Source organism: Ursus maritimus, unplaced genomic scaffold (genome assembly GCF_017311325.1).
Source record: "Ursus maritimus isolate PB19 unplaced genomic scaffold, ASM1731132v1 scaffold_19, whole genome shotgun sequence".
NCBI classification, from domain to species: Eukaryota; Metazoa; Chordata; class Mammalia; order Carnivora; family Ursidae; genus Ursus; species Ursus maritimus.
This window is the reverse complement of record NW_024424341.1, coordinates 23,751,567-23,777,360: the sequence shown is the minus strand read 5'-3', so window position 1 is coordinate 23,777,360 and position 25,794 is coordinate 23,751,567. Positions and strand designations below refer to the sequence as shown.

The window sequence follows — 25,794 nt, the reverse complement described above, 5'->3', positions numbered from 1 at the left end:
AGGAAAGAGTTTAAAAAAAAAAAAAAAAACCCACAAGTCCAGGGCTATATTTGGATTATAGATCCGGTATCAGATAATGCCCTTTCAACTGCATGACAGTAATAAGCATGTGCCAATGCAATCTGAAATGACAGTTTTTTTTTTTTTAAGATTTTATTTATTTATTTGACAGAGAGAGAGAGACAGCCAGCGAGAGAGGGAACACAAGCAGGGGGAGTGGGAGAGGAAGAAGCAGGCTCCCAGCAGAGCAGGGAGCTTGATGCGGGGCTCAATCCCAGGACCCTGGGATCACGCCCTGGGCCAAAGACAGACACTTAATGACTGAGCCACCCAGGCGCCCCTGAAATGACAGTTTTCAACCTAGGAGTTTCCAAAATAGCACTAGAAGGATAAACAGCATAAAAGCGTTGTGAGGAACAACTGTGGGATTGGTTGTAGACTGTTACATCTTACTAAGTCCCAGCCCATCTACAGATTGAAAGCCTAGGTGCCACTGACTGAATGTCTGTGTCCCTTGCCAAATTCACACATTGAAACTTAATCCCCAATGTGGTGGTATTTGGAGGTGCGAGTTTTGGGAGGTGATCAGGTCAGGAGAGTCGATGGAGCCCTTGGAAACAGGATTAGTGCCCTGATAAAAGACACTTTAGAGTTCCCCTTCCGCCATGTTGAGTACATGTGAGATTATGGCTGATGGTGAACCCGGAAGCGGGCCCCCACCACACACCAAATCTGCCGGTGCCTCGATCTTGAACATCCCAGCCTCCAGAACCATGAGACAAATTTCCATGGTTTTTAAGCAACCTGTCTGTAGCATCTTGTTATAGCAACCCACACGAACTATGACACTAGCTGAGATCAGCAGTTATCCCACAAACGCCTGAAGGACATGTCTCTGTACCCCCTAATATGTTGTACAAAGCAGGTACTGAAATTCTAATCAATGGCTGTTATTCCAGACCAGAGAGCTCAGCAAATATGCTCTTGCATGGCCAGAGTCAAAGCACAACTCCGAAATGGGGCCCGAGGTTCCCTTTCTAAATAGAATACACTTTTGAGAATTCTCCAAAAGTCTCCTGGCTGGCCCAATCAGTAGAGCATCTAACTCCTGATCTCGGGGTCATGAGTTCAAGTTCCACATTGGGCACAGAGATTACTTAAAAAAAAAAAAAAAATTTCCAGAAAACTCTAGGCTAAGGCAAGACTATCTTTAAAATCAGGGAAAATCAAGAAGGCCTAAAGATTTAACATGTACAAAAAGAAAGAAGAAGTTTAGCATACCTACAAGCTCAAGGGAAATAAAATATTACAACGGAGTAGTTGCTTTATGTCGATGATAATTTGAAGTTTGTGTCCTGAGAAAAGTGGCGGGGAGCCTAGGCCCTGGAGTCAGACGACCTGGTTCTCCTGCTTCCTACCCGTGTGACTTCGGGCAAGTTTACTTAACTGCCCTTTGCCTCTGTTCATTCATCAGGGCGCTCAACAGAACAATGCTATTTCAAATGTTTACCTTCTCCTAATCATCGCTTCTTCCAAATAAAGAGATCGCCATTTTAGCTTTTTATCATGATTTTAAAAACATACCTGATCCTCTTCTCCACCTCCTTCTTCATCATAGTAGTAAACGTTGTCCCGGGTGTCATCTTCTGGGGGTAGTAAGGGCTCTTTGACCACCCCTCTCCTCCGAACAAACAGCAGAAGCAGCAGGATCAGGACTGGGGTGGGGGAAGAGAACGAGAACAGCCACAGGTCAAGAAGGCCATAAAAAGCAGCTATCGCAGAGCACCGCTGCCCTGCCTACCCGACTGATGGCTGCCAGACAACCCACACGCTGATGCTCACACACATATTGGTGTGACGTCCTGCACAATGACATGGGAACTCAAGGGCGGGCTTTAACTGGCCTTAAACCAATCAATCACTTCCCAGAATCTGAGCTAAAATTCTCCAGGCAGAGGCAGGAGCATGACTGACTGGCATGACTAAGGAGAGGCGAGGTCAGCATGGCATAGCAGGGTGAGGGAGGGAGGAAGAAGTGAACAGGAGTTCCAAGAGGTGGCCAGGATGTGGTGACTACTGGAAGGACTTCGGCTTTCTGAACTGGAACCATGAAGGTTTGTGAGCAGGGCTGCGTCAGCCTAAATGCGATGGACAGATGCATATTAGTTTTAATCTGTTCCAAGGAAGGGGACATATACCATTCAATAGCCTGGTATATTCCTTATTTTGCTCTTAAGATAAAAAAAAATCATATAAGCAAGCACTAAAATCTGTTTAATTTCCCAAGTTTTCATCTGATCTTGGGATATTTATAGGATATATATGATAAACAATTAACTGTTAAAAAAATTTTAACTGGGGCGCCTGGGTGGCGCAGTCGTTAAGCGTCTGCCTTTGGCTCAGGGCGTGATCCTGGAGTTCTGGGATCGAGCCCCACATCAGGCTTCTGCACTAGGAGCCTGCTTCTTCCTCTCCCACTCCCCCTGCCTGTGTTCCCTCTCTCGCTGGCTGTCTCTGTCAAATAAATACATAAAGAATCTTTAAAAAAAAAAAAAAGAATTCTGGCCTTGTTTCCACTTTCAGTACTGTTCCAAATTTGAGCACTCTGCAGTGTTGCTCTTGTCCTCTGTGCCTAATAAAATGCATCCGAAACACGCTGAGGTAATGCTAGGACTCAAAAGTTCATTATTTTAAGTGTAACAACAATCTTCAATACTTTCCTTAGAATGAAAGTACTAGTTAGTAACCGCTGTCCCTGAAGCTGACTGGCCCAGTCAAATATAATGGGAATAGGAAGTGTGGGCAGGCAGGGCTGGTATTACCACGCCCATGATGGTGACAGAGAAGGTGAATTCACCTCATCCCCCAGTGGCAATAAAGCCATGTGAACGCTGAGGAACAGAGATCCAGAAAGCTCACTGAATTCTGAACATCGCTCTCCTTCCTTCTCAGTTCTGAGGGGATGTCGGGAGCGAATCAATCTGCTGAGGCAGCAAGCAGCGGCCTTAAGAACACCCGTGTTGAGTCTAAACTGAACTCCCAGAGGTGGTCCCACTGCTCCCGCTAAGAACTTTGTCCTACTCCAGCCACACTGGCCTCCTCTTTGCCCTCCACTGTCCAATCGATCCTTCCTTTCTGTGCCTTCACTAGTGTGGGAACCCTCACAAAAGCCCCTCTGTCCATCTGGATGCCACCAGCCTCCGTCCCAACCATCCTACACCTTCCACCAAACCTCCCTTGAGGTTCAACTAACATCCCCCTCTTCTGATCGCAAAGGCATTCATGACCTGGACCACCCTTTCCAGCCCCTAATTTATAAACTATATTTGAAAATTTTCTAAAGGATTTGCCATCACAAGCTTTTAGAAATGGTAACAGCATCTGTGTCAACCCTAGGGACCAGCCTCTGGGTGGGCTCAGGTGATATCAGTTTGAAGGACTATGGTAGAAACTGCCACGGCTCCCCCCAGTATCCTTTTCCTGCTCTGTCCTTTTAGTCATTGATACTCACTGCTCACGCTACACTCCACCCCCACCTTCTGCCAAGTTTTAAATGGGCACATGGCCACCAGTTGAAGTGGGAAAGTGTACGTGTGGCTGTGTTTGGGCCAGTGGGATGGGAGTGAAGGCGACGTGTGTCATCTCCGGATATGTGCTTTCCACTTTCTCTGCCATCCCTTCTCTAGGACGGAATGTGGAACATGGAAGCAGAGGTGGTGGTGGTGAGCTGGGGAGCTCGAACCATGCTGGTGAGGAGAGGACCCCAAGGCCTTGCTGCTCCAAATTGGTCCAAGGACCCGGGACATCTGCACCACCTGGGAGCTGGTTAACAATGTGCAACCTGAGGCCCCCACCCCAGACCTCCTCAGAATCCTCATATAGGTGCAGAGCATGACAAGCACTGCCCTGAGGGACTGAAAGAACAACAAAATAGAAGGACTGGGCTCCTGCTGATCTCATGCAACAGGGCTGCCTTCCAGTCTCAGCCAACTTATTTCTGAACTGTTCAGTAAGGGATAAATCTCCCCCATTTTAGGGGCGCCTGGGTGGCACAGCGGTTAAGCGTCTGCCTTCGGCTCAGGGCGTGATCCCGGCGTTATGGGATCGAGCCCCACATCAGGCTCCTCTGCTATGAGCCTGCTTCTTCCTCTCCCACTCCCCCTTCTTGTGTTCCCTCTCTCGCTGGCTGTCTCTATCTCTGTCAAATAAATAAATAAAATCTTTAAAAAAAAAAAAAAAAAACCTCCCCCATTTTAGAAGCTAAAGGCTGAACTGCTTGCCAGGCATCCGTACTTAGTAAAGCGAGGATTCCTCCAAGAATGCCCAGGATGGCAGGAACCTGCAAGCCTGCTTCGGCGTAAGGCGCCGTCCTCTTACAGCTGTTGACGACCCCTTCGCAGTCGCACACGAACACATCCAGGGTGGTCACCTGGTCCTTGTTCTGATTATCCGTGAGCTTGAGATTTATTTTGTAGTCACCCAACTCTAAGGTTTTCTTCGGCTTCAAAATTAGAGATTCATGGGCTGGAGGAAGCAACAAAAATAAATGATGGGACAAGGGGAGGAAAAAACCTCATTCTAGAATAAAATTATTAGGATCAAGAAAATTGGAGCTGCTCGGGTCACAGATTACTGGGCAGCACGCTACTGAGTCAGATACCAGGAAAGGAAAGGGGCCTCTCATGGAATGCCTCAAATGCAGAAGGGGCAAATGCACACACATCAAACAAAAGCGGTGACATCTGGAAGCTGAGAAGGGAATTTCAGAAGGGGGGAGGGCAGGAGCAGGGATGGGAACAGGGAAAGTGTGAAGTCAGAGCAAAGTTTCTCAAGTAAGATTCCAGTTCCCACCTTGGTCATTGTACTCAATGGTCCAGTTGACACTTGCCCCGTGTGTTAGTTCTGCTGTGAAGGGAGATGTGTTTGGGGGAAGATCTGGATCATTGATGTTGATGACACGAGGCTGTGGATTCTTCTGGCAGAAGTCCATACTTCGAGGTTCTGGTACGGGGCCATTGTCATTCACATCAGAGAGTATGAGGAGAAGGGTTCCTGTTCCAGTAGCAACTGGGGAACCTAAGAGAAAATACACAGGAAATACCACAGCTCAAGAACATTCATGAAGCTCTACTGACTCCTATCAGACCAAATCCCAGTCTTGGCTTGGCTCTTTCGGGACCCATCAGCAGGCCCTGCCCTCCCCATCACAGGGCATCTTCACTTCAGGTCCGGCTGCTGGCATGCTTATTCCCTGCTTCGACTAGAATTATTCAAATTATCTTCACACCAAGGACACCCCCTTCCCTTTTCTACATATATCTTTATACACCCATTTAATTTTAACCACGCCAAGAATTCCTCATTGCCCCCTCTACCAATTCTCCCTTTTCAGAACTTCTATGGCTTGAAGGTCATTATCAAAGGGTTGAGCTTTTTATTTTTTTTTAAAGATTTTATTTATTTATTTAACACAGAGACAGCCAGCGAGAGAGGGAACACAAGCAGGGGGAGTGGGAGAGGAAGAAGCAGGCTCATAGTGGAGGAACCTGATGCGGGGCTCAATCCCATAACACTGGGATCATGCCCTGAGCCGAAGGCAGACGCTTAACCGCTGTGCCACCCAGGCGCCCCGGGTTGAGCTTTTTAAATCACTGCAAGTTGCTTTTCAAAATATATTTGGGGGAAAAAACCAGACTTGGACACTTTTGTGTCCACTTCTTTTACATACTGACATAGCACCTAGCATACAGTGGTAGAAAAAGCAGACACTCAAAAATTACCATCAATATTAGTTTATGATAGGAAAAAAACATAGGACTCTTATCTCAAACCTATAAATAATTATGCCTGGGTAGCAAGACTGTGGTGACTTTTTTTTTTTTTTTACCCTTTAAAAAAATCGTGGTTAAAACAAACCACGTAGCATAAAATTTACCATCTCAACCATTTTAAAGTTCATTTTACATTTTGGGTTCAACAGCGTACATAGATTCACATTATTGTGGAACAGATCTCCAGAAGCTTGTCATCATATAAAACTGAAACTCTGTTCCCCTTAAACCACTCCCCACTTTGCTTTTCCTCCCAGCCCCTAGTTACCACCATTCTACTTTGTCTTTATGAACTGGACTGCTTTCTTTTTTCTTTTTTAAGATTTTATTTATTTATTTGACAGAGAGGCAGTGAGAGAGGGAACACAGGCAGGGGGAGTGGGAGAGGGAGAGCAGGGAGCCCGATGCGGGGCTTGATCCCAGAACACTGTGATAATGACCTGAGCCGAAGGCAGATGCTTAATGACTAAGCCACCCAGGCGCCCCTGAACTGGACTGCTTTCATACCTTAAGTAAGTGGAACCATATGGTATTTGCCTTTTTGGAATACAGTTTTTACTTAGCATAATGCCAAGATTTATCCAGGTTTTAAAACGTGACAAGAGTCCCTTCCTTTTTTAAGGCTTAATAATATTCCATTGTATGCATATACCATATTTTGTTTATACATTCATCAATCTTTTTTTATCATATGAATTTTTAAAAAAAGGGGGGGGTCATTTAAAATTTTTTCTAATTGAAAAAGAAGCTAATAGATTTTCTAAAAAACCTCATTCTCCTTCCTCTTAGACCTTAACATTAAAAAGTACTGAGTCATGCACAAAGCAATACTTAAAGGAATCATTCAAAACCATCACACCTGAGCCATGATTATCAGGTCAGGGGTCAACAAACTAAGGCCTTCCAGGCAAATGAGGAAGGCAGCTGTGCCGGTTCCCTCTTTACAGATTGTTTATGGCTGCTTCTTGGCTGCAAAGGCAACCAAGACCACATGGCCCGTAGACACTAAAATACTTACACCCCGGCCCCTCCTTTACAGAAAGTTTGCCAACCCACGTTCAGGAGCCATTTCCTCCACTTACTTCCATGCAGCCAGAAGCAGCTGGCCAATGCGGCTGAAGCCATGGGCTAGCTTTCCCTTCAGACAAAAGCACTGTGTGAATGGGACACCATCATGCCTTACTTGTCTTGCTCTCTGCTTTTAACCTGCTAACTCCCAAATACAGCTAAAGGAGCAGGCTTTAGATTCTAACTGAGGAGGCCAGGCTCATCCTTCCCCAGCACCGTCACAAGGCGATGGACGTTGCATCATTCAACAGCCACCTGTCCAGCCCCATCGTGGCCTCACCTGCCTTGCTGTGTTTTCTAGATTGTCAAGCCTGGGATTACTACCTCGAGAAGCTGGGGCGTTAGCGAGGGAAAGAGAATCCATCACAATCACAGCAAAATGAGCAGTTTCTAACAGTAACTCTGTTTCTAAATATCCAGCCAAGGGAAATACTTACTCACAGAGGCATGGACAAAAATGTTTCCTTATCAAACTCATGGCAATAACGAACAAATGGAAACCACCCCAGTGTTCCTCAATGTGTGAACGATTAAAGTATGCTATATCCAGATAACATTATTTTATTACAGAGAGGTAAATTTATAAGGTGCCAAAGGAGATCTGTGTCTTTAAAACATATTATAAATAATAAAAAATTAAATAGCAAATAAATTAAAACTTTAATTTAAATGAACATGTATAAAATAATGGTTTTTATAATGAAAACAAAGCCAGGCTGTAAACTAGACAGCAGCTTTATTACCAACTCTATTTCTATATGCATATAAACATATTCAAATACACAGAGTCTGGAAGGAGTCCCATTTCACTACTTATGATGATGACAAAAATTATGATAGTCTTTGTGGAGCAGGCACTCTACTAGGGCACTTTCTAAGTGAACGCATTAAAAATCCAGATGGGGTATTATTTATCAGATAGAGGAACTGAAGGACATAAGCTTTAGTCCTAGGATCTAGACCCAGGCAATTTGGCTCCCATGGGGAAGGAGTGGGTTCAGGTATGAAGAGCTTCTGCTTGACTGGATTATCTGCACTTTTGAAAATCGTACGCTTTTGTTTAAGAATACAAGAAAAAAAACGAACTCTTGCCTCTAAAAAAAAAGGGTAGGGGGCAATGAAGCACACTAGCCAGGAGGGTGAGATGGCAAAGGTCACATACAAAGGGCACACTTACCGTTGTCAATGGCTACAATGATGGCCTCATACGTGCTGTTCTTCACATGCTCTATGTCCTCTCTGTCCAGCTCAGCCCGAGTGAAAATGGCACCAGATTCTGGATTAATCTCCAGCCAGCTGGCAGCATCCCTCCAAATCCGATACCTGAAAAGGCACGAACTCTGGCTTAGAACAGTACAGCAAACAGCACACAGCTGAAGGCGGCTAAGGTTCCTCTTTGTTGCTCGATCCCATCTACAGCAGAGTATGAACATCCATGTCCCCTTCATCTGGATTCACCCACCGTTGAAGCATTTGAGAGTAAGCTGCAGACATCCTGTTCTTTTACTCAGAAATACTTCAGCGTGTTATCCCCTAACAACAGAGGCATTTTCTTATATAATGATAATTTAATTTCAGGAAATACAACTTTGATATCATACTATCATTTAATATATAGCACATGTTTAAATAGTCAATTTCCCCAAAACTGTCCTCCAGAACACCCCTGCCCAGATTCTGGATCCATCCATGCATGACATTTAGACATCACGTTTCCCTAATTTGGAACTAGTCCTTAGCCTTTCTTTTCTCTCTCAACACTTTATAGAAAGTGTAGGCCTGGGGTGCCTAAGTGGGGCAGTCAGTTAAGCACCTGCCTCTTGGTTTCTGCTCAAGTCATGATGGGTCATGAGATCAAGCCCCGCATCGGGCTCTATACTCAGCCCGGAGTCTGCTTGAGCTGCTTTCTCCCTCTCCCTCTGCTCCTTCCCCCAGCTCTCTCTCTTTCTCTGAAATAAGTAAATAAATCTTAAAAAAAAAAAAGTGTAGGCCACTTGTTTTGTAGAAAGCCCCTCAATTTGGGTTGGTCGGAGTATTCCCTCCTAAGTAGTTTCAAGTTACATGAGGGAAGGGGAAGCAAGAACAGTGTGTAGGTGACGTGTGTCCTCAGTGTATCAATCGCATTAGGAGGCACATGACAGCTGTTCTTTTGGTGATGTTAACTTCAATCACTTGGGTTAGGCACAGGCAACCAGATCTCTTTACAGCAAAGGTACCTTTTTTTCTCTTGGTAATTAATCTATGACCTGAGGGGAGAAAATGTGACAACAGTTTGTTCACCAACTGACCTTCATCCAATAGATTTAACGTCTATGGAAAGTTTTTTTTTTTTTTTTAAAGATTTTATTTATTCGACAGAGATAGAGACAGCCAGCGAGAGAGGGAACACAAGCAGGGAGAGTGGGAGAGGAAGAAGCAGGCTCACAGCGGAGGAGCCTGATGTGGGGCTCGATCCCATAACGCCGGGATCACGCCCTGAGCTGAAGGCAGACGCTTAACCGCTGTGCCACCCAGGCGCCCCAGGAAAGTTCTTGCCTGAAGCAATGAATACTATGATCCCATGTGTGTTTAAAAGCAGACTCTTTCAGACCAGCTCCCCAAGGGGTACGGTAGCTCTCCAATGGTGGCAACATGCCACCCAGCACCCCCACCATGAGCATTATGAGGTCTGGGCTGACATGGTGGCTTGAGGATGGGCTGCAACACTGGCCTTTGTTGGTAGGTGCCAGAGAGGCCCAAATTCCTTCCCGTCTTACAGAGGGAGAAAAAAGTTTTACTCAAAAAATCCTGTTAAGCTACACCTTATTAGGAGTACCAGAAACATTCAATCAGAGGAAACAAAGGCATGAAAAACAGAGATAGGGGCACCTGGGTGACTCAGTTGGTTAAGTATTTGCCTTTCACTCAGGTCATGATCTCGGGGTCCTGGGATCAAGCCTCAAGTTGGGCTCCCTGCTCAGTGGGAGTCTGCTTCTCCCTCTCCCTCTGCCCTCCCCCCACCATGTGCTCTATATAAATAAAATCTTTAAAAAGGAAAAAGAAAAACAGAGATACAATGCCCAGTTATCTGCCAGGGTCATGGAAAGACTCAGAAAAGGAAACAACCTAAAAAACGAAAGGGCTTGGATACCTGTGGGTACATCCTCACCTCTTTACAAGTGCAAAGCCATGAACCACAGAGTGGTCTTTATTCCAGGGGTAAGGGCCTCTACACACATTAGTAAGACTTGGTCCCTGTACTTGCTCAAAGAGAAGTTTTGTGGTTTTTTTTAAGATTTTACTTATTTGAGAGAGAGAGCACACACACAGAGGGAGAAGCAGACTCCCCAATGAGCAGGGAGCCCAATAAGGGACTCGATCCCAGGATCCTGAGATCATGACCTGAGCTGAAGGCAGACGCTTAACCGACTGAGCCACCCAGGTGCTCCTCAAAGAGAAGCTTCCAACTACCCATTTCACTACTACAAGCTAAGATGTCAACCCAGCCTTGAAACCATATACTCCAAGGCTTCGTCGTCACTGAACAAAACCCCTACAGTATTGTCTTCCGGTTTTCCACTCTCCTTTTCAAGTCTGATTATAAACACTATCTTCCTAGGGGCTCCTGGATGGCTCAGTCAGTTAAGCATTCAACTTTCTATCCTAACTCAGGTCTTCACCTCAGAGTGGTGGGTTCAAATCCCACCCTGAGCGCCCCACTCAGTGGGGTGGTCTCCTTGAAATTCTTTCTCCAGCCCCTCCCCCACTGCACTTTCTTAAATAAATAAATAAATAAATATTTTAAAACAAACATAAAAACACACGCTAGGTTAGTGGAGCACCAGGTGTGTAGATCTGCTGCCATCCAGACTGTGGGGTGCGGCCTGGGGTCTGCAGCCATGGCTCTGCATGACACTGTCTCCGTGGGCCTCAACAAGGGCCACAGGGTGACTAAGAACATGAGCAAACCGAGGAACAGTTGCTGCAGCAGGTGCCTCACCAAACACACCAAGTTCATGCAGGACATGACCCGAGAAGTGTGTGGCTTTGCCCCACACAAGCAACGTGCCATGGAGCAGCTCGAGGTCTCCAAGGACAAGCGCACGACCTCAAGTTCATCAAGAAAAGGGTGGGGAAACACATCCATGCCCAGAGGACCACAAAGGAGCTGAGCCATGTCCTGGCGGCCACGAAGGACTGAACCCCTCCCCTCTGTATGTAATAAAGCCTTTTTGGAACTTGGAAAAACACACACACACACACACACACACACACACACACACACACACACACTGTACTAGCCCTTATATTTTCGACCACTTAGAAGAATCCTCGGATTATGAGCAATACATTGAATGTGTGTACGAAATGAGAGTATTTTATTTAAAGATTTTATTTTTAAGTAATCTCTACACCCAACGTGGGACTCAAACTCACAACCCCAAGATCAAGAGTGACATGCTCCACCGACTGAGCCAGCCAGGCGCCCCTGAAATTAGAGTATTTTAAAGCAAATCCCAGATGTCAAAAGATTTCTCCTCTAAATACCTTAGCACATATCTTATATAGAAAAAGTTTAAACAAACAAACAAACCTAATCAGAATGCCACTAACACATCTCACAAAAACAATAGGAATTACTTACTGTCATTTAATGCCAAGTCCATGTTCAAGTACCTCTAATTGACTCAAGGGTCAAATAACAAAAACCCCAAAACAAGAACACACTTTATAGTTGGACTGTTGAATCTACATTCAAATGTAGTCTACACATGACCATTGGTTCACTTGCCTCTTCATACTCTCTTAATCTACAGCAGTCCCCCTACTTCTGCCATTCATTCATTTCATGGAGAAACAGAGCCATTTGTCATATAGTTCCCACATTCTGTGTTTGGCTGCCTGCTTCCTTGTGGTATTTAACTTGTTTCTTCCTTCTCTGCACTTCTTCAAAATCAGTTCCTAATGCTTGACTACATTCTGTCCCAACTTTTGTTTTCTCCAAAAAACATTTCCTTAGTGGCACTGTGTGCATGCTGCTGTCACATCAAGTTCTGTTGTCCTTGCCTTTTTTTTTTTTTTTATAGTAAATGTTAAAAACAATCAGAAGGTTTTGGTGTTAGCAGCCTCCCTTTAAAATTTCCCCATCATCCTTGACCGAAGCCTTTAAGATCACTACCTGCCTCCTTTTCTTAGTTCCTCCTGTACAGGGCACACACGCAGTCTATAGAGGTATTCAGGAGCTCTTTCACTCATGGCAGATCAGCATAAAAATTTCTAGAATAAAGGCGTCTGGGTGGCTCAGTCGGTTAAGCGTCTGCCTTCGGCTTGGGTCATGATCCCAGGGTCCTGGGATGGAGTCCCACATCGGGCTCCCTGCTCAGCGAGGAGTCTGCTTCTCCCTCTCCCTCTGCCTCTCCTTGCTCCTCGTGCTCTCTCACTCTCTTTATAAATGGATAAAATCTTTAAAAAGAATTCCCAGAATAACCTTAAAAGCTGAAGTCACACATAAGCTCTTTTTGTTTGTTTGAAGTTTAACAAGTCAAAAGCATTGATGCTAAAACACAAACACCCCCCAAAACAAGAACACACTCAATTAGTAAGCAACACGCTACTCTAGATTTGTAGAACGTTTTTTTCTATATAGTTCATTGTTATAGTTTCCTCTAAAGTAGATGTTAACAGGTAGGAACCTCTCTTGAGAAGAGGAAGCAGGCACACTGGCCACGCCCTGTTAGCCCTGGAAATCACACTATTATTAACAAGACACACGTGTCATGTTGGGATTTGTGCTCGAATAGTTTTTTTCCTAGTCAAATCCAGCCCTCAAAAGATGAAGGAGGACACTGTTTGTTATACATGGTCACGGGGTGCTGCTGTAGGTTTGCACATGTGTTTTCAACATGTGTGGGCGTGACTTAGATTACGGAGGTGCCTTCCGGCTTAAAAGGAGAGGAAATAGTGAGCTACTTATAACACAACACCATGCGTTTCAATTAAAACCACATTCCTGCCTTAGTGCATGAGCTCGAAGAGAGGAAGCACAGTAAATCTAGAATGGCTGGCTATGGAGGGAACAGAGAAGATGTGGGGAATGGGAATTTTAAAAAAAAAAAAAAAAGCCAAATAAGAGAAAGGTCTTGCACAGACTGACAACAATAAAATGCTATGAACTAAGTATTTTATACATGCACATACAAACACACCCAGTGGCTGCAAGTCTGTTGAAAAAGTCCTCACACTCACGTTATCCTCTGTTCCATATACTTATCCGGATCCTCGGCAGTGTAGGACGTGATTTCCTGGCCCACCCCAAAGTCTTCAGGTATTTCCACAACCTTCGGGCAAGGCTTAAAGACAGGGGCTTCGTTCACATCTTCCACGTCCACAGTGACGGTGGCTGTGGAGGTGGAGAGAATGACCTCAAACGGGGCTACGTTCACCACAGTCACGTACAGAACATACTGCTGCTTGGCCTCGTAATCCAAGCCCTAAGGAGCAGGAAAGAAAGGAGTTTAAAAATGCGCTTTATGTTCATGTTTTTAAAAAAAAAAAAAGATTACATCCTTAACTGTTGCTGTTGGTTAGCAATACCTCGTGGTTCTCTGATCTAGCTGCGTTAGAAGAAGTGACTTGAAACTTCCGGAGACAATGAAGGCCCCCACCCTAACCCAGTGAACAGTCATTTCTGAGGGCAGGGCCCGGCCCAGGATGTTTTTCAAAAGCTAACACGCAAGCATACTGAAGACGATATTTAAGACAAGAACCCTAGTGGAATAAAAACGAATTATGTGGAGCCTCAAACAGCAAAACCCAGTTTACAAACACTTGTACCTTAAGTCATTTATTATCCAAGACCACTAGGAATGCTGATATCCTAGGTGACGTGTTGTCCACGTGACAGCAGACAGACAGAAGACCCTGCTTCTGACCCCACTGACCTCTTATGAAGTTTAGTGACAACGTGCAGTTCAGAATCAGCCAGCAACAAGGTCAAAGCCCAGCTGGGCCATTTCCTAGCTGTGTGGTCCAGGCAACTTAACCTCTGGGTCTGTTTGCACACCCAGATACATACGACAAGGAACTACTTCACAGAGTTGCTGTAAGGAATAAACTGGGAACTTTTTTGAGGGACTTTGTGTTCGGTAGGGGCTCATTTTACTGGCTTCTTTCTTTTGTTGGTAGCAGAGAAAATGCTGACATCGAATGTTTGGTGTGAGATAAGGTTATGTAGTAAGTGACGCAGAGATGAACGGTCTTATTCACTTGCTCAGTAGGAAGTCTAAGTTCGGGGGCTAATCCAGAGATTGGTTAACTCTAACTTCGACAAGGAAGTCACCCAACTTCTTACTTTTCAGGTTTCCAAGACATCTTTCAAAAAGTCATTTGTCCCACTTCTAAAATAATCCAGCAAAATGGCAGAGACCAGTAAACCATTTTTTCCCCTCATTTGCAAAATGGATATAGGGGTAGGCAAACGTTTGAGGGAGAAAGCCTTTTTTTTTTTTTTTTTAAACAGATGGTACTTTCTTTCTCCTCAATTTCAAGTGACTGCGTAGGAACTTCTCACATGTGCCTCAAGAGTTCCTGCAAACCCCAAATGGCCCACCAGAACCTGGGAAAGCTGCCCACCCCTAGCCCACCAACGCCATGCTAATCTACTTCTGAGAAGACACCAAGGGACAAGGGAGTGGGCGGCTAGCTGAGATGTCAGTTTCTGCATCTTGCCAGGCACCATACAAACCTTAGCTGTTTTCAAAATGCCGTCGTTGGTTACTGGGTCTGTAGTGACGACAAATTGCTCATTGTTATTGTTCAATATGGTGTACACGGCCTGCCACGCTGGGGTATTGGGGACATCGGCATCAGTTACTTTGAGTACGGCGATTTCAACGTCAGCCTTGTTCTCAGGCACCTGCCCCTGGTACTACAGAGCAAAGGAGAAGATGGGTCACTGACAACATCCTGACACCTAACAGATGAGCTAGGCCCAACAGGGCTAAAGGAACCCTTTCTGAGCCCAAGATTCAAGGGGAATCTGGGAGGAAGTGCCCACACCACCAGCAGAGCCCCTACTTCCTGTTGGTGGAGTAGCCAATACGACTCAAGGTGCATCACCCTTCAAGACTACCCGAGCTAGCTTCTTAAGGACCTGGCTACCTGAGCCCCTCGGCACACTCTGGCCCCGTTGCTGACTGTGATCTTAATCAAATTCAAGACATTGTAGCATATCCACTACTTCCCCCCTCTCCCATCATTCCCAGAGGTACCAGTAGTTTTCATAAAACAAAAGTCTGGAAGGTACAGTCCTCTGCTTAAAACCCTTGATGACATCCCCTTGCACTCAAGATAAATCCTGAATTTCTTACCTCCATCTACAAGGTCCTATAGGACCCAACCTCATTTGGTTCACTACACAGACTGTTTTTCAGCTCTTGAAAACTTTTTGTTGACTCAGGGCATTTTGCATATGGTGATCCCTCTGCCTAGAACACTCTTCCACTATCCCCTATCCCACATTTGACGACCTCCTTTCAAGTCATACTTTTTTCTTTTATCATGGTTATTTCATATTTTATTAGACTGATGTACATCTTACCCTTTCTTGAGATGTAAAGCTAACCCGGGACTAAGAATGTAGAATACTAAAGGGGGTAAAGCCATCCAAAAATTTATTGAGTAAGCTAGAAAGGTATGTAAACCTTTGGTTTGGAATCAAGGGTAAAACCTGTTCAGAGCTGAAGGAAGGTCCTTGGTTTCTAACAAAAATCTCCGAAAGCCTCTACTAATATAAGGGTCAGTTTATAGAATAACTATGAATTACACAAAACCCCATTAAGAGAAATGGTCAGGACAGAAAGCCGTGGGCTCTGCAGCAGAGATGGCCAGGCTAGAGGCTGAGGCTTAGGCCCAGGACCTGTAGGCAGGAGCAGGCTGGAAGAAGTCTAGAGACAGAGGTTAGTGTGTTCACCCAAAGCCCTGGCTTTCCAGCCGGTCTCTAGGATACTGATGCTTTCTTCAGATAAGGCCTTTCAAGTCTTACTATAAATGTTACGGGCTTTGTGAAGCCTTCTTGTACTCACGATGCCTAGGTTAGGGCGGCAGACACTGCTAATTGCCTAGTAAATATTCACTTGCCCCTTTTTCGCAAACTATACTGCTGGGAGCAGCAATGTGCCCAGACAAAATATTTTATTTCCAGTCATCCTCAAAGACAGCAGTTGCTAATAAGAAGTAAAGGAAACTTGTGGGATGGATCTGCACAGAAATAAACCTTGACTTAGCAGCAATGCCTTTTGCCCCCCATGCCCTTGCCTCCTTCCTGAATGAAGCGCAGAGATAGCTGGAGCTCTAGCAGCCATCTGGGGCCACTGAGGATGGAAGCCATGCATCAATGATCGTGGGTCAGCTGGACTAAGGAGTTTCCACCGACAGTGTAGATCCTCTAGCTTTAGGCTTTCTGTGACCCGAGAGAAAGTTCACCCTATTTGTTTAGGGCACAAGAGTCAAGTCTCTGTTACTAACCACTGAGACTATTTCTAACATGAAAATTAAGGGTTCTTTCATGTGGCTTTTGGTACCTTCGCCTCATCGCCACTTAATATAATTGTACACAATAATTTGTACAGGTTGTCAAACATCTCCCTAGCTAGACTATCAACTCCACTGAGAACAGAATCTTTGTCCTATTGTGATAATATCTCCAGTGTGTAACACAATTCCTGTGTTATAAACTTAGGAAGTATTTGTTCAGTGAATAAACAAAACCTGGTAACATTTGCTACTAGGATGCACAACATGAGGACATGAGTTCCACAAGTGCCTTTAAAAAAAACAAAAAACAAAAAACAAACTCATCTCTACAACCAATGTGGGGCTTGAACTCAACCCCAAGATCCAGAGTCGCATGCTCCATGGACTGAGCCAGCCAGGCGCCCCCAGTGCCGTGTGCAACTCCGCAAACCTGTGTCAACAAGGCTCACGCAGAGGATGACAGAGACGACTGCCATCCCAATCTGCTTGCTCCTTAAAATTTACTAGTCTGGGGAAAGTTTTCAAAGCGTTCACCCATGAGCAGCTGCAAAACAACAGAGGACCTTTCTTTGGAAACCGTCCAGGGGGCTGCAGAATTACCGTGGTGGGTTTGAAGACAGGGGGGTTATCGTTGGCGTCAGTGACCGTGATCACAGCTGTTGCGGTTGTACTTAAGCCTTCACCTTGCAGGTCTGCAGCCTCAACCACCAGGGTGTACGTGGGAATAGTCTACAGAGAGATCAAACACATCTGAGTCAGGACCAACAGCCACAGCAAGCCCAGCCCAGAACATGGAAACAGTGTATCTGGTCATCTGCTTCAATGCCAGCCTGCCTTCCAGCTACGAAACCTCTCCAGAGCTGTTTAGATGCAAAGCTCAGACTGTAAACATACTAAGTAGCAACTGGCCTCAGCAGAGTTTTGCATTGTCCATATGATTTAAGGGATGTCTATTTGCCCTCAACCCCCTCTAGACCCTCCTGACCCCTGACCTCCCGGTCCAGCCCGGTGGTGAGCACGCTGATGACTCCCGTGTCCTTGTTGATAGTGAACATCATGCTGCTAGGCAGGGGGGGGTCTTGGGTGACGATGCGGTAAGCGATGGCGGCATTGTAGGTGTTCACGTCGTCGTCCGCGTCTGTGGCTGTGACCTGCATCACGGAGGTGCCTGGAAGGGCCGAGGGAGAGAAAGATTTGGGGAAGCTGCACTTGGGATTCTGGTCCACATTGCTCAGCTCGATTCTGTCCAGAATGTTCAAGGAGGAGCCCTGGGGATGGTACCATGTTATGGCTCCTCCATTCTCTAATTTCCAATATTTTTACCAAAGTGGTAGCGGAGGAAGCAAGCATTCCACCCAAAAAGCAGTGGTTCCAAGGACTCGGCTTTTCCAACAGATATTTTGGATGGGGGCTGGAGGTGAGGAGAATGGGGAATAAATAACCTTAAACTAAAACACTGTGCCTTGTCTCTCATACTGAGTGAATGAGGTGAAATATAGAAAAAATCCCACCAATATCCACAACTGGCTTCTCAGGCACAGCTTCACCAGAGAGAATGGTCATCTGAGATCACAGCCTTCCAGATGGCAGAGAACAGTTACAGCACATGTGATTCTGCCAAAGGACTCGTGCCCACGACATCAACACAATTCCTTAGGGCTCCAGAGGAAAAGGACAAATAGCCCAAGGGAAAAAAGGAGCAAAAGACTTGAAGAGACAAGTCATAAAGAAGAAACCCAAATGGCCAGCATAGAAAATGCTTAATTAGCCCATTAATAAATCAGAGAAATGCAATTTAAAATTGTACGGACATACAACTGCACACCCAGCAAAGCTAAGAAGTCTAACAATTTTAGGATATCGATTGCTGGTGGGAGTGTTAAGTGGTTCAACCACTCTGGAAAACAGTTTGTCATCATGCGGTCTCATTGAACAGGCACATACCCGACAATGGAGCAATCTGCTATGATGGATACACCCTAGACAAAGCCTTGCGTATACGCATCAGGTAATACATTAAAGAATGTTCTGAGAACACTATTTCTATTAGCAAGAAACTGAAACAAAGTCAATTTCCATCAAGGGGAATAAAGTGTTTTATATAAATACAAAAATACTGAATACCATGCAGCAATGAGAATGAATGACCTTGGACTGCTATGGGCACCAACACGAAGAACATTACGGACGTGAAGCTGAGTGAGAGGAGCACACCACAGAAATACATGTAGAGTGTGACTCCATGTATACAAGGTTTGCAAAACATGCAAAACAAACAGGATATTATAGAGGGGTAAATATACATGGGATGAATAAGATAAAGGAAAGCAAAGGAATGATTACCACAAAAGTCAGGGCAGTGGCTACCTTTACCAGGGAGAGAAAAGACTGTGGTCAGGAATAGCAAGGATCTGTTTCTTAATCAGGGAAGGTTCTTAAACTGCTCCTTTTTGGGAGGCGGGGGTGAGCTCTATGCCCCATGTGGGGCTCGAACCCACAGCCACAAGATCAAGAGTCGCATGCTCTACTGACTGAGCCACCCAGGCACCCCTCTTTTTTTTTTCTTTTAAGATTTGTTTATTTATTTGAGAGAGAGAACGGTGGTGGGGGGGAGAGGGAGGGAGGGAGAGAGAGAGAAAGAGCGAGAAAGAGAGAAGCAGACTCCCCACTGAGCAGGAAGCCCAACATGGGACTCGATCCCAGGACTTGGAGACCATGACCTGAGCCATAGGCAGCCGCTTAGCCGACTGAGCCACCCAGCCGCCCCTCCAGGCAACCGTCTTAAACTGCTCCTATTTTATAACACACATTTCTGTAGAAAGAATGTTTTACACACACGTGCATGCACGCACACACGCACGCACACACACACTGGCTTCCAAAGAAGTTCTGTCCCTATGAAGGGCCTAAGCCCAAACACAATCCCCAACACTTTGAGGTCCAAAGAATCGGTCTTTTTGAGTATTCAGCCCCTCGTTATTGGCCATACCTGGAAGAGCACCTTCCATGACAGATCCTTCGAAGACCTCCTGGGTGAACTCAGGCTTGTTGTCATTCTGATCCGTCACTGTGATCACGATCTCCATGGGGTCTTCAACTGCATTCCCATTAGAAGACACGGCGTGAGAGTAGAGCTGCAACAGCCAAGTGAGGGTTACTTGGGCCCCAACAAGGAGAAAGCAATGGGAGAAGTCGTGTGACTAGAACTCCAGCTGCCCTCCATTCCCTCCCACTCTCAAAGACCCAAGGATGGACACCGCCCGCAGAGAACTTTTCTCACACATGTGATGTTGTGACACTGGTTGAGGTCATGATATGTAAAGATTCATGGGCTGCAGAACACACCCACCAGGTCAGAGCTCCCATTTCCCACAGGAGGGCTAGGGAGCCAGGCTTAAGAGACAAGAGTGGAGGCCTGACACACTCTTGTTCCCAGCAGGGTAAAATCTGCTCTGGCTTCTCCAGTCTAGTGTCTCTCCCAGATTTTTCTGCATTTGGCCTCAATGCAGCTCTCCAACTCCCAGCTCTCCAAGCTCACACTGCTACCAAAGCCCAGGAATGGCTTTTGCTCCCCAACATCGTAACTGGCTTCTTCCATTGGATCAGGGACTTTTAGCCCCAAGAGTTAAGCTGGTATCTTGGGTCTAAACTCATGTATGATCCTAAGGTCTCTCCTCTCTTTATGCCCAATGGAAAAAAATCAACCCCTTCTCCCATTTTTCCAGACTCTCCTGTCAGCTCCCCTTGTCAACAGGTATAGAGGTATCCAATTACATGTCCAGAGCATCTGATCTAGGGATCCAACATGGGCTGACCAAAGAATTTTGGGAGGATATGACCCCATTATTAGCAAGCTTCTGAGAGATACTCACAATGTACTTGGCAATTTGTTCTCTATCCAGAGGCTCTGTCACTTTCAGCCATCCTGTTTCCCTTTCGATAACAAACACACCAACAGGAGGTGTGTCAGCTCCTTGGCCAGTGATGCTGTAGAAAACCTTGATTTCTTTGTCCCTGTTAGATTTGATCTGAAGACCAAACAGAAACAAACAGAATTATCAAGGAAGGATCCTGACATTGGGGCTTTCCCTCTTTTTCTTCTAGGTCCTTCTCTGCCAAATTTCTCCCAGAGACACAGAGAACTTCCTTCTCTACCTGAACCAGATTTTTAGGAAATGGGCCCTTCTCATTTTCTGGGCAGCTGATAGGAGGGATAACCCAGTCTCTCTTCTGTCTTCTGAGACCACGCTGGGAGTTGGGAAATGTGAGCACTTCTGTCTGGGTTTCAGAGAGCGTGTCCTAGAAGGAAAGGAAATGAAGAACAAAATCAGATAATTCAGGAGAGGTAATACAGGCCAAACAGTCCCACCTAACCAGCCAGGATCTTCAGCCTTCTTGGGGGCAGTCTATGGTTTTAACTTAATAACAAAACACAACCCAATGAACTTCTCTGCCATATAATAAAGAAGATATTCTCTTTTGATTCTCTTCTAGTGTCCAGAGTTCAAGCAATCATTATGTATACACAATTATACAATTGAGGGTTTAATACTATTTTGCAAATTATTTCAAGCCTAAATATATTATATCTGTTGTTTTTAATAGAACACTGCACTCTGATGATTTAACATCAGAGCTTATTCAACAACTAGATATGCAAGCATTTCAATTTTCTTTTATGTTTTTCCGTGGGGTATAGGTCCCCAAAGTGGAGCTCTCAGCCAAGATGAGTTAAATTTTAGGAATTGATACTAAGAACTACTTTGTGATCGATACAAATTCTTTAATCTCATTGTATCATTTTATCTATTTGGTTTCCATTTGTTCTAACAGAAGCTGTTGGGATAGGAACCAAAAACACCCTCTGAGACTTGTATTGAACAGTTTTCATGTGTGATAAAGCTAACTTTATGCACACACAGGGAAATAAGATAGTTGAAGATGGAAGAAAAACATCCTCCAAGCTGCTTAAGTGCTTTAAAGTGATTAGCGGTAATACATAAAGGTTCTAGGGAATAATTCTATCTCCCACTCCCCACATAATCCTGATCACTGTTTGCCAAAGGTGATTCAAGCGCTATTTCCTGGCTTTTTAAATATGATTCAAAATGCACAAGATCCAGGGGCCAGCCCACGACCTCCCGCTGGGGGAGCAGCTTCCCTGCAGGACTTACCCCACCCTGGGTGCCAAGAACTGCTGAGCAGCAGGGACTGTCATCCTGTCCTACTGCTATCCACCCCCACCCCTCCCAAGGCTTTCATCCCAACCCCAGGCCCAACTACCCACCCTTTCTTTCGGCCAGACCAGATGCAGCCACAGGTCCCACAGCTCCATTACCAAGAGATCATACCCCCTGGTTCCTGCATGCCACAGGAGCCGAAACCAAAGAGGGGGAGGAGGTCATGGATGGCCCCAGAAAAGGACAGCCACTCACACTTGTGATTTTGTGGGCTGCCAGAAAACCTACACGAAGAGTTCTCATCTCAACGCACACTTGCGAACCCACACAGGCGAGAAACCCTACCACAGTGACCTGGACGGCTGTGGGTGGAAATGTGCCCGCTCAGACCAACTAACCAGCACTATGGCAAACACACTGGGCACCACCCTCTCCAGAGCTAGAGGTGTGACCAGGCCTTCTCCAGGCCAGACCCCCTCGCCTTACACATGAAAGAGGCACTTGTAAAGCCCAGAACAGTGGATATGACCCACCCTGCTGGCAGAGAATTCAGTACTTTTTTTTTTTTTAAAAAGCCTTTCACACTGGGGCGCCTGGGTGGCACAGCGGTTAAGCATCTGCCTTTGGCTCAGGGTGTGATCCTGGCGTTGTGGGATCAAGCCCCACATCAGGCTCCTCCACTATGAGCCTGCTTCTTCCTCTCCCACTCCCCCTGCTTGTGTTCCCTCTCTCGCTGGCTGTCTCTGTGTCGAATAAATAAATAAAAATCTAAAAAATAAAAAAATAAAAAAAATAAAGCCTTTCACACTGTCTCCCCCCCCCCCGGGGGGAGGGGAGGAACCCAGCTGGAAAGCACTATGATCACGGTCAAGTTCCCAACAAGCCCACTTGTGAATGGTTCATCAGGAGACACAAGGAAACCAGAAGATAAATCAAAGAACTGATGGGGTCTGTGACTGGATCTTCAATCATTCCAATGCTAAATCTAACTTGACTATTCCTGGATTTACAAAACACCCAGGGGGTGACTGGAAGGTGTGGATATCAGGGTATAAATCAGAGCCATGAGTTGGGGGTAGACAAGACCAGAATTCCCTTGAATTGTGTTTCAATGCAATGTAAGTATAAAGATCACCTTGTATTCTCTTTGCCTTCTAAAAGCCACTATTATGATATCAGAAGAACAGGAAGAAATTCAGGTACAGAAATTGTGTTTTAATAACCTAAACAATGGTGCTTGGTGAGTCTTGGTTCTCTAAAGGTACCAAATGAGGAAGCCAAAGTTCTCAAACTGCTGCATACTTTGATAAGGAAAATCTATTTCTGTCTTCTAATCTACATTTATGACCTAAGTCAGGTAAATACAGCTGGTTTACTTAACGTTTTTATGCAGACAGTCTGTTATGCACTGTGGTTTCAGATGTGCAATAATTTGTACAATGATTTATTCCCAAGTATGCCTTAAGCAGAACAAATGTTTTTTTCTGTATAGTTCCTTGCCTTAATAAATACGTAATATAAATTTTAAAAAATGCACAAGATAGACATAAGACATCATCACAGAATCCTTTCCATTATTGCATTCCTGCATATTGGTTTCTCTCTCTCCCTCTCTCTCCCCCCCACCCCCGCATCCTTGGATTATTAATATTCTAGATAAGTTGTCCCTCCTGAGCCAAGGGCACCGTAGAATCAGGCTGTCTATCTGTGAATCCTCATTACAGCACCTACTTCTCTCGGGGAGATTATTTTTCTCTGTTCCACAGTTCCTGCAACCTCAACAATCTTTGAGGAGAAAAACAGGAGCCACCCTGAAAGACCTTGGTACTTTCAACACATTCCATATTTTTAAGGCAGTACCAGGATACAACTAGAACAGCCTCCAGAGAGACATTTTGGTAGGAAGCACCATGGGAACAGTTTGGAAACTAGCAAAGGTGTCTGGCTTGGGTAACAATACCCAGAAACATTCTTGTCAAGAACTGGGCAGACATATATCCTTTCATTCATGGCCAATTCACCCATCTGTCCATTCAATATTTACAGGGCTCCTGGTGTGTGGCAGACTGTGGGCCAGACACTGCAGACACAATGGGGAAGGATATTGTGCAGATTACAGTCCAATGGAACAAAAGCTTCCCATTGATTCTTCTCTTCCCATCCCAAGACCCTACCCACTAGAAAAACAAAGAGTAAAATGGGGAAAGAAAAAAAAAGAAAAGGATGTTAACTACCTAAATTTTAAATTAAAAAATAATAAAAAGAGTAAAATAAAATGATCAGAGAATTGATCTCTTGTTCATTCTTCCTCCAAGAAAAAGACAGTTAACAATTACTGAGTACTTCCTGTATGCCTAACACAGTTGTAGCATTTCACGTGTATTAATTCATGTAGTCATTATTCTCTCCATGTTACAGATAACCTCTCCATGCTGGGAATTCCTTGGGTGAACTCTCCCACAGCTACTCAGGTAGTGAGTGGCAGGACTGTGATTCAACCCCAGGCAGTGTCCGCACTCTTACCCACAGAAATAAAGACATTAACACTTCGCCACCATTGCACCTGATCCCTCCCCACCAAACACAAAAAAAAATCCCAGCAGAAGTAGCTCAGTTAGACCAATGGTTCTCAACCAGAGGTGACTCCGCAATGCCCCCCACATCCCCCCAGCGGGCACTGGCCATGTCTGGAGACATTTTTGGTTGTGATGACTAGGAGAGTGCTACTTTTTGCCGTCTGTCCAGTGGGCTAAAGCTGGGAGGCTGCTAAACATCACGACAACAAAAACAAACTATCCAGTCCCAAATGCGAAAGGCGCCAAGGGTAGAGAACTCAGATTAGGGAACAGACATAAAACAACAGTGAACTTGCAAGAAACACTCCAACATACATGACGGTGGTGGTGGTGGTGCTCGGCTGCCTTCAGCGTCACTCTGGTGGACAGCTTCCTGCGGCTGGAGTCCCAGGCGTGGACCAGAAAACTCATCTCCGGTTTATGAAGCTGTAGAGGCCGCTTGACGGTCACCACACCGTCTGTGCTCACTTTGAATCGCGTGTCGTCCGCAATATAGGCTGTCCTTGGTTGACCGGTGCATCCTTCAAAACTCACTGCAGGGCATAAATCACAGTGATTAGGAAATGGGGCAGATTCAAGACAAGAGCATTCCTTCTCTCCAGAGCGAACCTGGGGGCGCCTGGGTGGCTCAGTCGCTGGGCGTCTGCCTTCGGCTCAGGTCATGACCCCAGGGTCCTGAGATGGAGTCCTGCGTCAGGCTCCCTGCTCAAGGGGAGTCTGGTTCCCCCTCTGCCCTTCATCCGCCTGTGCTCTCTCTCGCTCTCTCAAATAAATAAATAAAATCTTTTTTTAAAAAAAGTGAACTCCGTTTACCCACCAAAAGCCTGACTTATACAAAACAAACACAAGCCAAACAAGCCAGTCTGATGACAGAACAGAAAGAGGGCAGAGTCAGTATTATCATTATGTTCTTCAGCCCTCTAGGGGGACTGTTAACTGTGGTCTCATTTCTTTCTTATCTCCTTGTGAAGTACAAACACTAACCTGTCTAGAAAGTAACTTCTTTTTAATACCAAAAAAGGACCTCTCCTTCAGCTGGCTCTTGACAATATGAAAACAGACCACCAACATAACAGAGACAGGATACTCACTAAGTCCGAAAGTTAGAGACTATGGGACAGTGAGATGCTGAGGAAAGTCTACATTCAAGTAACGGTTTGTATTTCAATAAACAGTGACAGATAATGAGAGAGAGAGACACGTGGCTTGATGGTTAAGAGTGTGGGCTCTGGAAGGGAGTAGCTGGGTTCAAGTCCCAGCTCTGCTTATTATTAGCTCTGTGACCTTGGGTAAATTACTTAACCTCCCTGTGCCTCAGTCTACCCAACTGTAGAATGAAGGCAACAAGAGCAACTACCCTGAGATCGAGATTCTCTTTCTTCCTCTATCCCTCCCCACTACTAGTGTGCGCACATGCACACTCTCTAAATAAAATCTTAAAAAAAAACATTTGAAAATGAAAGTTGCTTTGCTTAGCCATTTATTCGACCCTCATGAGTATTCCACAAAAGACACTGATAACCATAAATACTTATTGAGTGATTTTATGCTTATTATCTGAGGCACACAGAGGTAATGCCTGCTTACAATCTGAAGGGGAAGAGAAACTGATCATTTTCAGGGGAG

General features: G+C 45.2%; 1 protein-coding gene across 2 annotated transcripts in view; it reads right to left on the bottom strand.

Moving 5' to 3' along the window:
• Nucleotides 1-25,794, bottom strand: part of CDH1 (cadherin 1) — a 75,876-nt gene that overhangs the window by 3,377 nt on the left and 46,705 nt on the right. Inside the window, exons 3-14 of one of the 2 annotated variants that reach the window (XM_008702415.2) lie at nt 24,484-24,701; nt 20,568-20,711; nt 20,285-20,440; nt 19,402-19,546; nt 17,405-17,580; nt 17,013-17,141; nt 14,623-14,805; nt 13,125-13,369; nt 8,077-8,222; nt 4,852-5,076; nt 4,294-4,524; nt 1,585-1,715 (exon numbers count right to left, since the gene is read on the bottom strand). In XM_008702415.2, coding sequence (XP_008700637.2) covers nt 1,585-1,715; nt 4,294-4,524; nt 4,852-5,076; nt 8,077-8,222; nt 13,125-13,369; nt 14,623-14,805; nt 17,013-17,141; nt 17,405-17,580; nt 19,402-19,546; nt 20,285-20,440; nt 20,568-20,711; nt 24,484-24,701 — 2,129 coding nt within the window. Of the gene's footprint in view, nt 1-1,584; nt 1,716-4,293; nt 4,525-4,851; nt 5,077-8,076; nt 8,223-13,124; nt 13,370-13,472; nt 13,537-14,622; nt 14,806-17,012; nt 17,142-17,404; nt 17,581-19,401; nt 19,547-20,284; nt 20,441-20,567; nt 20,712-24,483; nt 24,702-25,794 lie in introns of those variants that run through there. The other variant, XM_040633504.1, reaches the window with a different exon arrangement.